The sequence below is a fragment of the Kryptolebias marmoratus genome, linkage group LG1 (genome assembly GCF_001649575.2).
Source record: "Kryptolebias marmoratus isolate JLee-2015 linkage group LG1, ASM164957v2, whole genome shotgun sequence".
Classification (NCBI taxonomy): Eukaryota; Metazoa; Chordata; class Actinopteri; order Cyprinodontiformes; family Rivulidae; genus Kryptolebias; species Kryptolebias marmoratus.
The window spans coordinates 7,399,299-7,420,492 of record NC_051430.1 but is presented as its reverse complement, the minus strand read 5'-3'; the positions used below and the strand labels follow the sequence as shown (position 1 = coordinate 7,420,492).

The following is a 21,194-nucleotide window of genomic DNA, read 5'->3' as shown; positions in this document are numbered from 1 at the left end:
GCAGTTTTAAGGGTTTGTTCCGCCTAGTTTCAGCTTCTTCAGCAGCTTTCAGTCAAATCATTCAGCAAAAAAGCATTCACACTGCATTTTCGCAGGAAATGCAATTTCTCTAGTTTTATTTACATCTTCAAACAAGTTGTATATTTTTGAAAAGTAGAATTCTTTAGATACTGACAGAAGAATTCATTTTTATTTTCACAATAATCACACAACTATTCAGTGATACTGACTAATAATCCCTTAAATTTTATTAAACATACATATCATTATTTGCTTAAAAAATAAAAAATAAGTTGATTCTCAAACATGTTATTTCTTTTTGTTTTTATTTAATATTTTGCACAATGTGATATAAAGCTGCTTCAAAGGCAAAGGCTCACATTTCCCCCAGTTTGTCACAAAGCCTTAAAATCCCCATTACTGTATGATGATCTTGTTGATGTGGCAAAGTGAATCGCTCACTTTGACCATGGATGGATGGATCAAAGTGTAAAATCCATCCATCTATTTTCTGCCACTTATTCTTGATTGGGTTGTGGAAGTAACAGGTCCAGGAGAGAAACTCTGACCACCCCTCTCCCCACTCTCTAGCTGGGGGATCCTATGCTGTTCCCAGACCAGAGAAGATACAGAATCCCTCCAGCAAGTTTTAGGTCTGCCCTGGGGTCTCATCTCAGTGGGACATGCCTGAAAACCTCCACTGGGAGAGGCCTGCACCACCTCAACTGACCCTTTTGATGATGAGGAGCAGCGGCTGTACTCTGAGCTCTGCCCCAAAAGATGGAGCTCATCACTTTATTTCTAAGGCCACCCTACAGAAGAAGCTGGTTCTGTCAGCTGCTTGTGTCCAGGATCTCATTCTTTTGGTCATGATCTATACCCCATGACCATAGGTCAGGGCTGTAATGTAGACAGATGCCTTCCATCTCAGGTTTTTCTTAAAACCTTTGCAGTAGCTTTTAGAGTCAACCTTGTTTGTCTATTTGCAAAACATCTCATGAACCACTGGAGGCATTGCAATGAAACTCAAAGTAATCACTGGATGCACATCTACAACTGATTAACTTCTGGAGTCCATCCAATTCAAGATGGCACAGCTGATTCACATTAGCTAACACAAAAATGGCTATAACTAAATCAGTTTTACAGCTATTGAGCTAAAGTTTGCTGTGAAAGCTGACAGTTCTCACAACACACACCCTGCTGAGCATGAGATCCCATAATATCAGGTGAGATTGTGCTTAAAGTTGTTTGCAAGATTTGATCCAAATGCCTAAAACTCATTCCCCACTCATCACAAGATGATATTATTTAAAATGTCTGGCATAAAAGCATCAGTTTACTAATAGTGTTGAACGCAGAATGCATGAGGAGCTTGAAGAAAAAAATACTTAATAAACCTAAACAAAGGCTGACGTGGCAGCAAACTTACAAACCTCAGGAGGACAATAACTTGATGTAATCACAAGGTGACACCAGGACAACCAGACTGCACATAACTGCGACAACGAACCACTGATGAGAAGATGGGCTGAACTGAATTCAAAGGCAACTGATGAGGAAGTGGAAACAGGTGATTGATTAACAACTAGGGACAGGTGCAGATGGATGTGGCAGACTGACAAGAGAAAATCACTGAGAAGCAAATGACCAGTTTTTACTTCCTTTGTGGAGCTGCCATCTTGACTCACTAAAGACCCAAGGTACTTGAAGTCTTTTACGTTTTCCAGTGTTAGCCCACTCATTCTGATGTTGCTTTGTGTTGGATAGTTGGGCTGAAAACCAGGATCTTACTTTTCTCAGCAGTTATCTCCATGCCATATTCTGTCTCTCCATTTTCCATCAGTCTCTCCTCAGTTTGAGTGTCTGTGGTTGTGTGTTTTGTGACTCGGTTTGTGTGTGTCAGAGCTGGAGCTGTCTCTGGCTCCTCTGTATCTTCTGCTTGCACACCTGAAAGCAGTGAGATAATTACTTACCTGTCTGTAATCTGATAATTACTCACCTACTTCTTGAAGTTGAAGGTTTCCTTCAATCACTGCCTTGGGCATTTTGTTTGCTGTTATGTACCTCCTTTTGTGGCCATCTTCTGAAGACTTTGGAACCCTTGGGGGGAAGAAAAGGAAACTGGTTCAGGAGATTTGTGGAGAAACTCTGCTTTGAAGAAAACTTTTCATGTGCTCGCCTGCTCCCCCTCTTTACGCTACTCAGAAGTAACATAAAGAGGTCACATATATTAAGTTGTACTGCAAAGTAGAGCATGTTAGGTTTCACGTTTGCAATTGTCTGACACACTAAATGAGCTTTTGTGTCTTCATGCAAACACAAGCCAAAAGACACGTCACTGTGATATCAAGTTTCAATTTGCACACTGAGTGAAAGATTACACACAGTAACAGATGGCAGAGCCTAACCTGACAAGTTGTACTCTGGGAGCTGAACAGATGGGACAAATCGCTCAAGAGGTAAAAGTACAATCAATCAATATTAATCACTGAGAAACAAAGAGCATGGGTAAAACGTATTTGTACTGTTTTATGAGATATTGTTTTTAGTTTAGTACAGTCATGGGAAAAAGAAAGTCCACCGTGTTTCAGTTTTAGTGTTTCATGTCACAGGACATAATTGAAATTGATATGCTCCTTACCACGTTTTAAAATGATTTAAATCTAATGTCAAGTGTATAGAAAAAAATTTACAACAAATTCCACCATGTCATTATTTATTAAATAGTAACAAAGTTAAAGTGGAAAAACTCTGTCTATCCCATGATTCAACAGCTTGTATAACCACCTTTAGCAGCAATAACTCTCAGTAGTTGCTTTCTGTTTGTCTCTCACATCGTGGTAGAGGTATTTTGGCCCATTCTTCTTTACGTTACTTCAGTTCATTGAGGTCTGCAGACATTTTTTTCTGCTCAGCTCTCTTAAGGTCCCACTACAGCATTTCAGTCAGGTTGAGGTTCTGGACTCTGAATGGACCATTCCAGCACCTTGATTCTTTTCTTCTTCAGTCATTCTGTTGTAGATCAGCTGCTGTGTTTGGGATCATTGTTCTGTTTCATCATGACCCAGTTTGGTCCAAGCTTCAGCTGTCCGACAGATAGCCTCTCATATGACTCCAGAGTCCTTTGGTCTACAGAAGAGTTCATGGTTGACTTAGTGACTGCAAAGAGCCAAAATCATCACACCTCCACCGCCATGCTGACAGCTGGTTTGAAGTGGTTGTGCTGATATGCTGTGTTTGGTTTTCTTCAACATGGCACTGTGCATTATGGGTAGATATTTTTACTTTGGTCTCATCTGTCCAAAGAACATTGAAGTGTTCTTTTTAGAGAGAAGAGGCTTTCCCCTGGCAACGCTTTTAAATGGTAAACTCTGTTGTGTGTTTTTGTTCATTTGAGATTAGATTTAAATAATTTTAGAATCTGGTAAATATAAGTTAATTTTTTATTATGTCCTGATAAAAACCCTAGAAGTGAAAAATAATGACTGTACAAAAGCGTACTTTTGTTCCAAGAGCCAGACGCAAACCCTTATATTCTGACGTGGAACCACATCACACCTCCGATCATTCATAATCACTTCAGCACATCCTTTGTTCTAATTAGAATCACCAAAATATCTTCTTTTTATTAATAAACACAAAGAGTAACTTGCTTTGGACATTTCTCATTCAGTAAAGGAGATCTGCTCCTGATGCAAAATCTGTGTCTGGACAAATACAGATCCAGGAAGGATGCCACTAATTAGCACGTTCCCCTGATAGACCAAGGAGGAGATCGACATCTACCACAGAAAGAGAGAATAATAAATGCCTAAAGATTCTTTTAAAAAAAAACCTCATTGTTATTGTCTGTTGAGGGGAGAAACAAAGCCTTCAAAGAGAAGCTGTCTCATTGATCTTTAAATATCCTGAAGAGAGCGAGAGAAAAAAAAAGTGTAATGGTCTATAAATAGATTACATAATGCAGCATGTTGTTGCAATGGCTCAGTCATGCACTTTCACAAGCCCTAACAACTAATATAAAACCTGTTGTGGTCACCAGCACAGCGACAGCTATAAAAAGCAAGCTGGTCTCTTAAAATTCAAGGACCCAATAAAGCTGATGACAATACTGCTTATGTTACATTTATTTCTGATTAATTTACTGACAGTATGAACCATTATGGCATTTTCAGTGATTTGTCATACTGGGCTGAGGCAAACTCCAAATCCTAATGTTACCTAGCAACAAGGTAGTTTAGCTCTCTCAAATACCAATCACAGCGCAGTTCTGACCTGAGGATGGAAAATTACAAATGCTTTTCTCTGTGTTATAATGTAGTGTAATGCTTCCAGTATTCACATCTAATTCTGAATGTCAAATCATTACAATTTGTTATAGTTTAGTTCCTACACAACAGCAAACACTTCATCTGGTCAATACCAAATAGTAACAGCAGTGACAAGAAGAGCAGCACCACACAAGCTGTCCAAATCATTTCAAAGGCATTCATATAAAAACACTGCCATCCACTGGCAACACGTTGAACCAACCTCATCTCTGTTTTCTTTCATGTTGATATAAGGGTAAGCCTATTGGAGAAAAATGCTGCAGTCTAGAGGTTTAAAAAGCCTGATTAAGTTATATAACATGAAGCCAAACCTTGGATTAGTTAGAAGCTAGACAAACTGTAAAACAAGGCCTGTATGACTCAGAGTTACATAAGAATACGACACTCAGTACTATGAAGGCACTGCTCAAACTATTTACTGTCAGTAGAAGAGTAAATGTTTGAAGGAACATAAAGCTGCTTACTCTTTAGGTTTATCACACAACCACCACATATGAAAGGATGAGTTTGAAAACAGAAAGAATTTACATGTTCAAGACATTTATTATGCTACAATTCAAAGAATTAATCATTTAAATCTGATTTGTGTAATTTTTTTAAAGAGGTGAGGTGCTGTAATGCTGGGAACAGTTAAAACATTGGCGTAATAAGAATGTAATAAATTATTTTCCCCCAGAGGGCGCAATTGCCTACAATAAAGAGCAAAGAAATTGCAGCTGCCCTGTGTAGTTAGATGTAATCATGTCTGACTAATCTCAATTTGTTCATTACAAAGAGCTTCATGTAGTTTATATGCCCATGCAAAGACTCCCAAAGTATTTGAAGTACTATAAAATATAGGTATATACATATCATTGTGTTTATTATGTCGTAATGTTACTCGTAAAAAGGCTGTTATCAGATACAGCTGTTGTCAGAAGTTTACTTTTACTCATCAAGAGCATAATGTCATATTCTTTTAAGACTCTTAAAGGCTGATTTGTCAGAGTGGAATTATGACACAATATACTATTTTAATGACAAAAAAGAAAAACTGGGTCCACAATTATACATACATTTAATCAATACATGCATATGCCTAAATAAATTAATACAAGGTTCCGAAGGTTCTTGAATGTATTTTAACTTGACATGGCCAACTTCTCATTGGTGATCATGATTACCTGCAGCTAATACCTGCCAACGTAAAAAGGATTTCTTTGACAGCACTCATTGGATTGACCATGACTTTTAGGTGAAAATAAATTGATATGGATGTTTAGGAACAACCCAGGAACCACCAAGTCTCAAGCCTGCCGTGATGTTAAAAAACTGCTGGAGCACCAGTGTTACTGTACACATTGAAGACATTTTACATCACCATGGACTGAAAGAAGTGGCAGCTTCATCTCCATAGACAAGCCAAATACCTTTGGCATACTTCGGTTGATTCAAGGTCAAATGAGACCAAGATTGTGATATCTGACCACAATAACAAAAAGTAAGTTTGAAGGGGTCATGGTGAGGCCTTCAAACCAAAAACACCAACTGTCAAGTATGGTGGTGGTAGCATTGTGCTGTGATACTGGTACATTGCACAAAGTGGACGGAATAATAAAGAAGGTACACTACCTTCAAATTCTTCAGCTTCATCTGAAATCAACAGCAAAGTGGTTGAAATTGGTTTCTGACTGGATAAATCAGGCTAACATTACCCTTCTGGATCGGCCTTCACAAAGCCCCAACTTCCACTCCATTGAAAATTTTTGAACTATGATTAAAAGCTGGGTCTGCTCCAGAAAACCATTCAGTTTATCCCTCCTGAGGCTCTCAAAAGAGAGAGAGATAAAGAGAGGATGAGAAGCCTTTTTAACTTTGAGTCAATTTGACCCGAAGGCCACGGGAAGGTTAAATGAACTGTACCAATTCTGCTAAGAAGAGTGGTCAAATATCGGCAGGAATGATGCCAGAAGCTTGTTGATGGATACAAAAAGTCTGTGATTAAGGTGCAACTTGCTAAAAGACATTCATCCATATTAGTGGGGGTGTATGGACATATTTGAGCCTGGAAAAATAATAATTAAAATAAATGGGTAAAAGCCCCAAACTAATACGGCATTCATGCTCATTATGAATGCATGTAACCCTCTGACAGTATTTGTGTAAAAACACACTGCTCTGGCTGATCCATCTTTGGTGTTTTTTGTTTTTTTCTTTTAAGGCTGTTGTTGTTTTTCTGAACCAGTAATGTTACACTAATAAGGATAATGTAGACTGATAAACTGATTCAGCTTAGTGGTTTGATCAAAGTGCTGAGACTTTGACGTGCATTAAGAAAATCATGTATTATCCACTTTGTGACCCCCGGGCCCCTAAAGCAAGGCTACAGCAGACCAGCAGGCTGTGACCCACTTCTTTTGTGCCTTCAGTTTATCGGCTCAAGAGGCTTTTGTTTATAATCACTCATCATCAAAGCCCAGCCCCCAACATGCCAACCTCATCACATGTCCATCCCCCAACAAACACAAATACACCCATACACTACTTTAGTTTACTAAGAACGTTAACGCCTTAACATTTACCTTGTGTTCTTTTTGACCCAAACATCCTTATCATAATCCTTTAAGCATACCCTGGTGTTAAATTAGTCACTTGTAGACGTTTTCAGTGAGGGCTCAGTAGATGAAAAATGACATTTTATAGCTTTTACTCATTTTCACACAGTAAGACAGAATATCATGTACTCTGAATTCACGTTAAATATTATTTTGCAGTTTTAGCTCAGTTGTTGTGTATCTATGACTGCAATCTGCAATCTTTCCATACATAACTAATTAGGAGTTAAATGAATAAAAAAACAATCAACAAAAATTTATTACGTTATGAAGTCATTCTTTTACAATAAATTATTGACACCTATTGGTATTTTCACATGTTAGGACAAAGGAAAAAACAAACAATAAAATGAAGAAAAAGAAAACCAACATTTTGTTTATACACCGTTGATAAAATGTAAACACTAAACTATGCAGCCTATGTGAGTTCTTATGTGACAACAGGCAGTCTATGTGGCCTATATGATAATGTATTAAAGTATCTCACCTAATCCTAGTAAAAATTTGACCAGATTGTTGGACATTTATTTGTAAAGGCAGAAATCTTTATTTACTTAACTTTTTTATTTATTTATTTTATCACAGTCTTGCTTTTGTGTTTTATTGACTTGTAACATTAATGCAGAACTGCCCCCTCTGTTTATTTCCTTCAGCAGTTCACCTCTACTGAGTTAAAAATATTTCATTTTCTGGTGAATTTCAGAGAAAGACAGATCTATGTGTTAGGATTTGGGTATTTTGGGTTATTTTTCTGAGTTTCTTTTGTATTAGGTTTATTGTTTTGTGTATCTGTAATTATGTTTTTCTTGTTATCCCTGTGGTTAGTTTACACCCATGTTTAATATTAAGTTCTTTTATAGTTTTACTCCCTGTGCCCTCTGTGTCCCCTGTCATTATTCACCTATCCTCAGAGCAGTACCTATCAGCCTGACACATCCATCTGCACCTGTCCCAAGGTTGTAATCAGTCACCTGTGTCCACTTACCAATCACCCTCTGTCCATATAACCCGGTCCTTAGTCTCCATTATTCACTGGTTCCTTTTGCTTCAGTGTTCTGTCTGGTTTTCCTCATGTTCTTTGCTGTTCAGTAAGTTTTTGTTATTTAGTTTTTTGCTGTCACGTCAGCCTTTTTGCTTTTGTTATTTTAAATAAATTAGTTTTCATTTTGAGCTTTTCCTGTGTCTGCCTGCATTTGGGTCAACATCCAACTGACAGTGTGTGGCTGGAAGGCTAACAAACAACTAGCTCAAACTGATCCTTGTGTTTAGATTGTCATTTTGTCACAGACATTTTATCCACATATTTATATTAAATTAAACAAAAAAAAACCTGCTGAAACTAACCCTTGCAGTTATGAATTAAAAAAATGTTAATTTCCATATTATTTTGGGCCAAAGCTACAAAGAGTCACCACAAAATGACCAAAGAGCCACATGTGGCCCCAGAGCTGGAGATTACAGGCCCCTGATTCATGGTATCAAATACAATAATCATGTTCCTTCAAAAAACGGAACTGAAAAAAACCTTCAAGACAGTGATACTGAGATCATTAGCTCATCTAATGATAGCTACTAGCCTGTAAGTAGAATCTGAGCGAAACTTTGTTTGTTTGACGAAATAACCGGTTAAGGAAAAAAATTCTTTCCACTAAACTCACAACCCTACTGAAATTGTGAATTAAGTTAACATTAAGCTAGCTACATTTTTAATGGTTCAGAAGAAGGTATGCTATTTAGCACACAACTAATGTAAATCTGTCAGTGATGCACCTAGTTTTCCCAAAATCATTGTTTTTCTTCATATTCATTATAAGCTAAATAAAAAAAATAACTACCTTATTTGCTCAGCTAGGTCTACTTTGTGTCACATTTTATGTGTAAAATATGTAATAAGCTGTACTCAGTCTTATTACTCCAGGTTTGTCGTTTGATAAGGCTGGGAAACAGAAAATAACCTCTAATTCCAATAAAAATAAAAGAGGCTTTTTGATGATAATTTTAAGAATTTTTTAAAACTTTTGTTTAACGTCATAGACTTTCTTGTGCTTTTCTTGAGATAGCAATCCACCTCGTCAAGTGCTCGTTTTTTGGCTGCTACAGGTGTGTGTGTGAGACAAAGAGAGAGAGAGCTTGTTTTTGTTACCTTTTAAGACCATTTCTCCCACACACCAAATTGTCAGGATCTACTGCTACTTTGGGGGACCAAAGCCCGGTCCTCATATGCCAGGGTTATGAAAGGAAGTCAGCACACAGTCCTCATAAGGATGAAATACAAAAATGTGTGTGTTTGTCTGTGTGTGCATGTGTCTGTGTGTGTGTGTGAAGCACCAAAATATGGCGCTATCACTCTCAGCCAATGGGCTGGCTGTTTGTAACACGTTTCAGCTGCCGTCACTACCGCGCCGTGGACGCGCACTGAAGACGGCAACGGGGACGCGCTTATATCTTGTTTGGCTGGCAAGTGCCCCCTCTCCCCCGGTCCAACAGGCTCATCATTATGGGGGATCCTGGACCCCGAGACGAGACCGAACCTGACCGACCGACGGCCTCGAACAGCTCATCCAGGCGGTTCATACCGGGATAAAAACAAACTGTGTGATCATCCAGCAGTGAGCAGCCAGTGATTGATCTGCAGAGGAGGAGGTGTTTCCTCTGAGTCAAGCAGAGGGGGACGTGAGGGAAACGCTCGCTGTCTTAATTGGATTCAGCGCTGAATTGAGAGGGGGAAAAAATGAATGAATTGTTGGTTGAAAGCCGGTCCGGTCAGCGCAGCCCAGTCGGAGCAGGCTGAGCTCATCCGGAGTGAAGTCAGCCGCCTCTCATCTGTCGGCCTCCCCTCCTCCTCCACCTCCTCCACCTCCTCCGGGCGGAGAGATGTCCGCTTTCTGCCTGGACCTGCAGACGTCCTCGGCGGGTTCAGCACCGCTGGAGCTGGACAGCGACTGCATGGAACCGCGCGCTGGCCCCGGCCCGCAGGAGCCCGGCGGCTGTCAGGGTCACCCGCTGCGGCACGCCGGCTCCGGAGGCCTGGGCACGGCCCTGGAGGAGGAACTGGCCATGATCACCGGGGAGCGGGGAGGCGAGGAGGAGCTGTCCGACCCGGAGGCGCCCGCGTTGGGGCGGAACTCGGACCTGCTGCTGCTCTTCCGCCAAAAGGAGAAGGACTTGGTTTTAGCAGCTAAACTCGGCAAAGCGCTGCTGGAGAGAAACCAAGACTTGACCAAGCAATATGAGAAAATGCACAAAGATCTCAACGAGAAATTAGAGGTAAACAATTAAAAGAATTCAAGGAATTTGCTTCTCATCTTGAAACTATGAAGGGGTCATTGTGAATAAAAGAACGACAATTCTTGTGTTGTATTAGCTGTAAAAGCTTTCCCAGAGTTCATTGTTGGCCAACCACTTTTTGACGTTTTTAAAGTGATAATAGGACTGAGTGGGAGTTATCACATGTTGTGTTTTCAAAGTTAGATGAGCTTTATTCATGTTGTTTTTAACCCATTGGCTCAGAAAACCCCAGGGACTAATCCTGTTTCTGTCCTGGGCCTGTTGGATCTGCCCAGCATCTGTTCAGCTCTTTGATCCATATTCATCCTTATGCTGAAGCTCAGAGGGATAAAGCTGCTCCTTGTCACTGATGCTCTTAATATTTCCTTTGATATCTTATTCCAGCAGCAGCCTGCCTGTTGTCCTTATTTCATGTGGGCCTTTATCTAAAAAAAATAGTTCAGATTCCATTTGGTTTGGCCTTGGGCTTAATCATAACAATCCCAATCCAAGATCCGGCCTCTGCTACTGATGCAATGTTCTTGTGCATTAGGAGAATAAAAAGAGCCGTCAGTTATCTGTCAGATCTCTTTAAAGCAGATTCAAATGGTGTTTTTATTCTGTGCTACAGGTTGACTCGTTCCTGCTTAACATGAACAATACACATAATATCACTACCGCACAGCAGGATGTGTTTCCAGGAAAGGCAAATACAACCTCAGTTTTGAAAAAGTTGCGACGTTGTGTAAAATGTGAACAAAAATAGATTTTAATAAGTTACAATGTTCAAACGCCATATTTTATTCACAATGGGACAGAGTAAACATATCAAATGTACTCAGGAACTGTAATATTTATTGGAAAAAACAACTTTATTTTAATTTTGATGGCAGCAACACAACTCAAAAAAGTTATTCCAGGTCCATGTGTCCCTCTGTGAAGCCTCTCCTCTTCTTTTAACATCAGTCTGTAAACATCTAAGAAGTGAGGAGAGCAGCTGCTGGAGGTTTTGGAGGAATGCTGTCCCATTCTGGTCTGATAGAGGTCTCTAGCTGTTCAACAGTCCTGGGCCTGTGTGCCAGATGAGAGCTTTGGACTGCAGGCAGGTCATTTCAGCAGCTGGACTCTTCTACTATGAAGCCATGTTGTTGGAATTGAGGCAGTCTGTGGTTTAACATCATCTTACTAAAATATGTAAGGCGTTCTCTGAAAAAGACATAATCTGGATGGGAATAAATGTTGTTCTAAAAACAACAGATACTTTTCTGCATTGATGGTGTGTTTCCAGAGGTTTGAGCTGCCCAGGCCAGAGGCACCAATGCACCCCCATACCATCAGAGAGGCAGGCTTTGGAACTGTGCACTGATAACAGGCTGAATGGTCGCACTACTCTTTAGAACGGTGGTCGTGGCATTCATGGTTTCCAAAAAGAATTTCAAATTTTGATTCTTCTGACCACAGAACAGTTTTCATCTTTCCTTCAGTCCATTTTAAATGTGTTCTGGTTCAGAGAAGACAACAGAGTTTCTGGATGGTGTTCAGATATCTCTTCTTTGCCTGATAGAGCTTTAAGCATTTGTGGCTCAGTGAACTGTGTTTACAGACAATGATCTGTGGAAGTGTTCCTGAGTTTATGCAGTGATGTCCAGAACAGAATCAGACCTGTTTTTACTGAGGAGGGTGGGGGGGCAAAGTTCACAGACATCCAACTCTCAGCCTGGTTCTTTGGGCTCAGAGATTTCTCCAGATTTTTAAAATCTTTTGATGATATTATGATAATTGGGGTTAGGGTTATGATGGGGCATTTGTAGTCATACCATTTTCTTATATTGAAGAATATTATTTTGTAATTGTTCCTCTATTTTTAGATGCAGTTTATCGGAGACTGGTAAACCTCTGCCCATCTTTACTTCTGAGAGATTCAGTCTCTCTAAAATGTTCTTTTTATACCCAGTCCTCTTACTGACTTGTTGCCAGTTAACCTAATTAGTTGCAAAATGCTCTTTCAACTGTTTCTTATTTATACCACTTACTTATACAGCCTTTTGTTGCTTCGTCCTAACTTTATTGAGATGTGTCGCTGCCATCAATTTAAAAAGTATCTTATTTTTTTTAAATGGTACAATTTTTTATGTAAACATTTGATATGTTAACTATGTTTCACTGTAAATAAAATGTGTTTATGAAGTTTGCAAAAAACAATCCAGTCCATTACAAAGCTTCCTGTAACTTCAAACTATAAGTTTTCCCATAATTCTTCTAATAACAGTTTTTCTGTGACGATATTTCAACTTTCTCCAAGACGTTCATCCTGGCCTCATTTAATTTTTTGAACGTAAACACCAAAGAGAGATCTTTAACTGTTGCCAACCCACTCTCCCCTCATCCACACCCAGCACTTGGAGCAAGAGAAGCACGAGTTACGACGGCGCCTGGAAAGCCGAGAGGGCGAGTGGGAGGGCCGGGTGGCCGAGCTGGAGACGGACGTCCAGCAGCTGCAGGGTGAGCTGGAGCGCCACCAGGTACAGCTGAGAGAGGCTGACAGGGACAAGACCAAGGCCATCAGCGAGCTCTCTGAGCAGAACCACAGGCTGCTGGAGCAACTCAGCAGGGTGAGGAGCAACATTTTATGTGTTTGTGCTTCAGACGTACGGCTTTAGGCCACTTGGGTCTGGGCTTTGAATCATTGTGTCACATGGTCCTAATGCTGTTTTAAATGCCCTTCCTCCAAACCAGGCACACAAGTGCCACTCTGTGTGTGTGTGTGTGTGTGGCTGGTATGCTCAACCAAGTGAGGATCCACCCCCCTCAGGGTGGATCTACCTTCGTTCAGCCTGTCTGTCTCACGTCACCTGAATTATGCCAACTGATAAATATAAAAGTGGTGCTTCTGGGGCTCACGTTGAATAATTTAGAGCGATTGGAGTTACGCAACAACTCTCGGCTTATTGACAGGCAATTCAAGCACAGTTATTTCTGACTAGCTGAGGTTATAAAAAGGTCCCATGTGGATTTTGATGACAGACGGATGGACAGATACAAACATGGAACTGCACTCGAGGGCAGAGGTTAAAGGTTAAAGCTGTATCATCATTGGAAATTCTCAACAGACTTCAGGGTGAAGACTGACTGCAAGGTTGGAGATTGATGGAACTGAGAGTGCTGAGAGGGTTTAATCCTTTCTAAGGCGCTCAGGACAATTTCTCAATCTCCTCCTCTGACACTAAAAACAGGAACACCCACTGCAGACAGGATGGTTACTTCATATAAGAGCTCTGACAGAGGGCAGGCATGTTTTCAACATTAGATTGATAATTATGTTGCTTTGATTTCCTGTAAAGGTGTTTTTTTTCCTGGTCCATCACAGCTTCATTTCCACATTTCACATTTGGATATTTTATGTCCAGGAAACACCTCATACCAACTATCAGGCATGGTACTGGACGGCTGATGATTTGCGCTTCTTTTGCAACAATAGAATGTGGGCACCTTGTTTCATAAATACTGATATTTGTAAAATGTTGTGGGTTTTTGTTCACTTGACATAAGATTTGAGTAATTCTAGAAACCATTAAAGACCAGATCAGTTTTATTCTGTCCTGATTATTAACATATAAAAAAAAAGATGGACAAAGCATCTAAGCCTACTCCCGTTATTCAAAATTGAAGCCAGCAGGATCCAGTTCATGAGCCCTGCCATGTTGTATTTCTGGAGCCGGAGTGTGCACAATTAAGCTGTGGGATTGTAAGCCCTGCCTACTCCCCCATGTACAATTATGAAGTTCATAAAACTAATAACTAAACATATTAGATAAATGAATGTTTGAAAATAAAGCAGCAGGGTAAAAGGAAAGAAAAAAAAGGATCTAAGATGTGTTTATATGTTTTAGTCTCATTTCTTTACCTAGACTTAGACTTGTACTGCAGCCAGCCTACAGGGGGCGTTCATCCCATTTTGGCTTTATCATCCACATTTTGTCCCTGTGACTATGTTTTATTATATGACGCCCATGACTGTAATTTCCATCCATCCATTATCTACCGCTTGTTCTGGAGTCGGGTCATGGGGGCAGCAGCTTGAGCAAGGAAGCACAGACATCTCTCTCCACAGCCACCTCTTCCATCTGTCTGAGAGGATTCCAAGGCATTCCCAAGCCAAGGGACACAGTCTTTGCAATGTGTCCTGCATCTTCCCGGGGGTCTCCTCCCAGTTGGACATGCCCGGAACACCACCTTAGTTAGGTGTGCAGGGGGCATCTTTACCAGATCCCCGAACCACCACAACCGGCTCCTCTCGATGTGGAGGAGCAGTGGCTCTACTCTGAGTCCCTCCTGGATAACCGAACTTCTCACCCTATCTCTAAAGAAGAGTCCAGCTGCCCTGCTCATTTCAAGAGTCTGTGTTGGAGATCTAGTTCTTTCAGTCACTACCCAAAGTTTATGACTACAGGTGAGGGTAGAAACTTAGAACGACCAGTAAACAGAGAGTTTTGCCTTGCAGCTCAGCTCCTTCACAACAATGGACCGGTACAGAGTACGCAATACACTGATCCATCTGTTGATCTCACGCCTCATTCTTCCCTCACTCTTGAACAAAACCCTGAGATACTTAAACTCCTCCACTGGAGGCAGCACCTTATTCTCAACCCAGAGAGAGCCATCCACCCTTATCCAATTGAGGACCATGGCCTCATATTTGGAGGTGCTGATCCTCAGCCCAGCCGCTTCACACTCAGCTGGAAACCGCTCCAGGAGTAAGTGATGTGTAATCACTCAGGATTTGTTCATTTCACCTAACTATAAATACAGGCCAAAATGGACTACTAAGATAATCATGCAGATGTGTTCACAGTTATCTGAAATGACTCTGATAACACAGTAACGGCTAATTGTGACAGACGTGCCCATTGTCATGGAGATTTTCTGTCCTCCTCAGAGAAGGGATGTTGCCCAGTTTGTCCGAGGAACATGCAGCAGAAACATTTGTGCCCAGCTCCATCTCAGCGCTGATTTCTGTCCTGTCGCTTAGCAGTGGGTACGTGTTTAGGATGCCCCGGAGCCGCGTACACAGATGCTTTGATAACCTCTGTCAGCAGCATGTACTCCCCTCTTGGGAGAAGACGGGATCTGCTGCCAGGCTCCTGCTGCTCCTGGAGGAAAAGGCTCTGTGATGGGGAGGTTTAACTCTGAGCTTGCTGCCGTGCAGAACAGCTTCCCATCTCGTCTTGATCACTAACATCAGCCCCTCTGACTGGTCTTCTTATATCGTCATGATCACAGAGGACTGCACTGGGCTGTCATCACCAACCACTGAAAGGCGAGGCTGGACGATATGTATGTGTGTGGGTTTGTGAGCATGTCTGTTAGCAAAATATCTCCACTGGACAAAGTTTATTGAAACTTGCAGAAAGCAATCTTTTATTGTACATTTAAAACTGATTAACCCAATTCAAGATGGCTGCCACAGCCAACTGACCGTGGAATCACAAAAATGGCTACAACTCAGCCAGTTTTACAGATATTGAACTTAAGTTTGGTGTGTTGGTAGCTGAGACTAATCCCCAACACATATTCTGTGGACTAACAAACTGTGCTACATCTTTTGTTTAAAAGTTTGTCATTAACTTTTTGGAGTCAACTTTATCTGTCTGTTAGCAAAACATATCATGAATCAGTGGACTGATTTTAATAAAACTTCCAGGAAATAAACATTAGCTGTATCTCTACGATTGATCAACCTTTGGAGCCAACCCAATTCAAGATGGCTGTGACAGCCAACTGATATTAGAAAACACAAAACAATTACTACAATTCACTCAGTTTTACAAATATTGAACTAAAGTTTGTTATGGTTGTAGCTGAGACTCATTTACAACATATACTTCAAGGGCTACACATTGCACAGAATTTTAGCTAAAATTTTAACATTAACTTTTGCAGTCATTCTCGTTTGTCTGTTAGCAAAATATCTCATGAACCACTGAACGGATTTTATTGAAACTCACAGAAAGCAATCACTGGGTGTATATCTATGAGTGAATAACTTTTGGAGTAAATCCAATTTAAAAAGGCAACTATAACTAATTCATTTTCGCCAACCTAAAAATGTCTGTAACTTTTATAGATACTGAGCTAAAATTTGATGATGTAGTAGGTGATAGTCATTCACGACGCATACTCTCAGCATGACATCTCATGACATTGCGCACAATGTTTTTTTCAAGGTTTGACCAAAATGGCTACAGCTGTCTTCAATTCACTTGTGGACTGGAGTAAAAGCAAACACTTAGTGTAATTAAATCTATAAAGATTTTCCCTCAGGGAGTTTTGTGTTGTGATTTTTCTTTTTCTGGCCAGGATCTAACAGAATACATCAGTCCCAGATTTTATGAATCAGTGCGCTGAGAGGATGAGGGGAAACCTGCGGGGTAATAGAGTAAATGAGGTCAGCTCAGTGCCAGGTTTTGTCTAGTTTTACTTTATTTTTTTCATTTCTTTGTCTTTCGTCTCTTCCTCTCATCCAAGCTCATTACTAACCAGTCGGCTGTGACTAAGTAATATTAACTGGTTACAAGTCGGACTGAATGGAGGGAATGTGAGAGGAGACCTGGCAGTCGTGAAGCCACAAGAGGCTTCCTGCTATTTTCATCTGCCCTTCCTGTTTCTCATAACAGTTAACTCTTTAGGTGGACCATTGTGTGCTATTCAGTGTAGGCCTGTCAACCCTGTTCAGAACCACACATTGTCCTATGTGGTGCCTCAGTCACAGGGTAAAACTGTCATTTCCTAGCATAAGATGATCTTAGAGTTAGAACCATTCTGACCAAACCTTGAAAATACCATTATGTGCAATCTCATATGATGTTGCAATATCTCGCGTGATTTTGCACGACCTGTTAGTGCTCGGAGGACATGTTGTGAATGAGTTCCAGCTACCATGTCACCAAATTTGAGCTCAGTATTTGGTTGGTCCACTGAGGTATAGCCATTTTTGTGTCTGCCAAGGTCAGTTACCTGTGGTGGCCATCTTGATTTGGGTTGACTCCAAAAGATAATCAGCTGTAGATGTACAGCTAATAATTACTTTGTGAAAATTTCACTTAAGTCAGTCCAGTGGTTTATGAGATATTTTACTAACAGACAACCAGGGTTGACTTCAATAGTTATTGCAAAAGTTTTAAGCAAAGATGTTGCACAGTGTGTTGCGTTTAAAGCATGTTTTATGGATGATGCTCAGCTACTGCCACACCAAATTTTAGCACAATATTTGTAAATTTGTCTGCGTTACAGCCATTTTTGCATGCTCTAAGGTCAGTTGGCTGTGGTGACCTGCTTGAATTAGGTTGACTCTAAAACTTAATCAGTTGTAGAGGTAAGTTCAATGACTACTTTCTGCAAGTTTCATTCAAATCTGTCCAGTGGTTCTTGGGTTATTTTGCTAACAGACAGAGTTTATTCCAATAGTTAAAGGCAAAGTTTTAAACACAGATGATGCACGATCAGTCAGAGCTCAGAGTATATTGGTGTAAATTTTCAATCAACTAGGACACGACTGCAACGACACACACACACAGAGACACTAATAAAAACATTATTGTTCCACTGGCCATATTTATTAGGGTTTTATTTTTTAAAACTTAGGCTTGGTGTGGTTGGAATTGAATTGATCTGTTTACTGTTTCTGCAAAGTGTCTACTGATCACTTTTATTGTGTATTGTCAGTCCAGCTGAACTGAGTGGTGAAGGGAAGCCTCTTGTGTCTTTGCAGCTGACACAATAATACACAAACAGAAAGAGCACCTAAAATAAAAATTTAAAAAAGACAGAGAACAAAAAAGTCCACGAACAGTGCATCCTCTGCCAACGACAACGAATCAGTTCACAGTTTCAATTAAAAACAGATGTAAATTTACAAATAAAATGTAAGAAGTTGCTTTTTTTACCATTCTTCTTCTCTTCTTCTTCCAGCAGTTCCCTTTTCAGGGGTCTCCACAGCAAGTCATCCTCCTCCATCTAACTCTGTCTTCTGCATCCTCTGTCCTGACTCCAACTACCTCCATGTCCTCTCTAACTGCATCCATATTTCTCCTCTTTGTCTTTTTCCTGGCAGCTGCATCTCTTAATACATGGAAGCCCAATTCTGCCATGAAAGAAATAATTTGCTCCTTATTTATTCACCTTGATAGTTTTCACCTGATCTAACATGGAAGTAATTGCATACCTGCACCAACTTGGCAGATACATGACCTAAACAGAAATAACACATACCGTATTTTCTGCACTATATGGCACACTGGATTATAAGACACACTGTCAATGAATGGTCCACTTTCACACTTTTGTCATATATAAAGCACACCAGACTATAAGGCGCATCGTCTGCACCTCCCAATTTTTGTAATTTCGTGCAGACCGTGCATGCCGCGCTCCATTCAAAATAGACAATTTCGGTGCTCTAGTGGAGCTGGTTCACCTGTATCAGCATTTATATGATCCCTCTATGAGAAATGACAAAGATAATCAAATGGTTCAAAACTCCTGGAAGAATACTGCACCGATGTAAGTGTTAAGTATAAACACCTCCACCACGAGCTCAGGTGCCGTGCAAGGAGCCCTGCGCAACTATAACTAAGCCTTAATGCTGCAAGCAGTGCAGCTTTGTAGTTTATCAAAGTCGTACTAAAACATTACAAGTTCTTACATATATAAGGCACTCCGGATTATTAGGCACACTGCCGTTTTTTGAGAAAATTGAAGGCTTTTAAGTGTGCCTTATAGTCCGGAAAATAGAGTTCCAAAATATGCTGTTTACAGAAACAAAAATTAAACAAGAATTCCCAGAGTTTTAAATAAAGATCTCTCAGTTTGTTTGCCCTCAGACTATCTGTTGGAGATAATTCTCAGCTGCTGCCATGCTAATGTTTATCTTAATATCTGTGAAATTATAGCTTCATAGCCATTTATGAGTTTGCAACAGCCATCTTGAATCAGACTGACTCCCTGACTTTCTGAGAGTTTCATTAAATCTGTTCAGTAGTACATGAGCTATTTTGCTAACAGACAGACAAAGGAACACCCCTACAGGAGGTTGCATTATACACCTTTCATGGTGGCAACCAATCATAAACTGTAGATGAATTTTAATATTTGTTGACACGTCACTTAATCCTCCATGTAGCCCTTTAAATTTATGGAGTGAGAATGACAGTATGACAATAACCCTAACCCTAACAGATTAATCATTACCAGTGTTTCGCCCTCTTAAAACTACAGGCATCTCATCAAACAGAGGGCACCCCCCACCCCCCTCTGTTTGTGGGGGATGACGTTGGGAGGACTGTGCACTTCACAAGAAGTGATGTAAGTCCTGGGGTAAGATGCAACAGTGAGAGATTAGCTGTAATCCGTACTAACAGCCATCTGCACACTCAGGAACACAAATCAACCCTGCACTGTACTTAATTAAGTGCTGCAGGTAACTTAGATATTCAGTCAATGAAGACGTCTTGTTATGAGCTGATGCAACTATGAATACTTGACGTTGACGTCTCGGCTAGCTGCAGTGAGATGGTCCCATGCTGGGAAGGGAGGCAGCGACCAGTTGAAGCATTCAGGTGAATGGTGGAGCTGTGGTTTTAACAGTCTTACAAAACAGTTTAGGGTTTTCATATCACAAATAAATAGTTTTATCAATTAAGGTTCTCTTTTTGCTACAGTCGATGTGCAAGTTTTCACAGTTCACATCCATTCATCCATCTGTTCTTTTCCACGGAATGATTGTACAGCATACACCTTCATTGATTTTTTAAAAAAAGAACTGGGTGCACACAGGGTCAACATTTACATACGGATGTAAATAAATCCTTATACCCCTACTAATGTTTGGTTAAATGTCTCTTACTGAACTGCACCTTGGCCACAGGCTTTGTTGTATTCATCAACAAGCTTCTGGCCTCATTCTGGTTGATATTTGATTACTCTTCTTGGCAAAATTGGCGGAGTTCATGTAAATTTATTGGTACTCTGGCACAGATTTGACTTCTAAGCACTATTCAGGATTGAGGTTGGGGCTTTGGGAATGTTATCCAATCAGAAAACAGTTCTGATGTGTTTGAGATTTCTATTCTGTTAAATACATTCATGTGTCTGAGTTGTAACCATCTAACTGTTGATTTGAAGTAAAAATTGAAGAATCTGAAGGTTGTCCTCCTCTGTTTTACTTCCACTTTATGCACTGCACCAATACAACAGCATGATGCTACCATCACCATGCTTGACAGTTGGTATAGTGTTCTTTAGTTTGGAAGCCTCACCTTGATTCCTTCAAACATACATTTTGTCAATGTGGCCAAAATCCTCAATCCTGATCTCATTTGATCATAAAGCTTTTCTCAAGGAGGCAGCTGAAAATATCAGTTGAGCTTGACGATGCCATTTTTGCAGCAGGAGCTTCTTTCTTGGTCAGCTCCCTCTCAGTCCATGGTGATGTAAAACTGTCTTTACTGTGGACAGAGACTCTGATGTTCCAGCAGCATCCAGTTCATGGGAGGCTCGAGCCTTGGTGGTTCCTGGGTTATTCCTGAACATTGGAACCAATTTATACTCCTTCTTAGGACTTCATTCTTCTGAGCATTGGTCAGTTTGATGAGTGCTGTCAAATCAGAGGAAATCCCAAACAGCCCTCTTTCCAGCAACACTCTCCAGCTCCTCCTTGGGGATCCCAAGGTTCCCAGGCCAGAGAGCATACATAATCCCTCCAGTGAGTTCAGATCTCCTCCCAGTTGGACGTGCCAGATAACCTCCAGAGAGAGGCAACCAGAATCATGTGTCTGAACCCAGTGGCGCCGGATTCATTTTCTAGGTGGGGGGGCCACCGGAGTGTTTCGTCACCTTATTAATTTTACATGCATCGGATCATCGTCTAACATCAATAAAAACTGAATAATGAAACGCTTTTTCAGCTATGACTTTTTGTTCCAGTATATTATTATGAATAATG

At 40.5% G+C, this 21,194-nt stretch overlaps 1 protein-coding gene across 3 annotated transcripts in view; it reads left to right on the top strand.

Moving 5' to 3' along the window:
* The first annotated feature begins 9,364 nt into the window (after positions 1 to 9,364).
* Positions 9,365 to 21,194, top strand: part of bicdl1 (BICD family like cargo adaptor 1) — a 29,805-nt gene continuing 17,975 nt past the window's right edge. For 2 of the 3 annotated variants that reach the window (XR_001808553.3, XM_017414520.3), the window contains exons 1-2: positions 9,365 to 10,195; positions 12,592 to 12,807. Coding sequence is in view for 2 of the 3 variants with exons in the window: in XM_017414520.3 (XP_017270009.1) it covers positions 9,803 to 10,195; positions 12,592 to 12,807 (609 nt within the window). In the remaining variant the exon portion in view is untranslated. The remainder of the gene's footprint in view (positions 10,196 to 12,591; positions 12,808 to 21,194) is intronic. The other variant, XM_017414518.3, reaches the window with a different exon arrangement.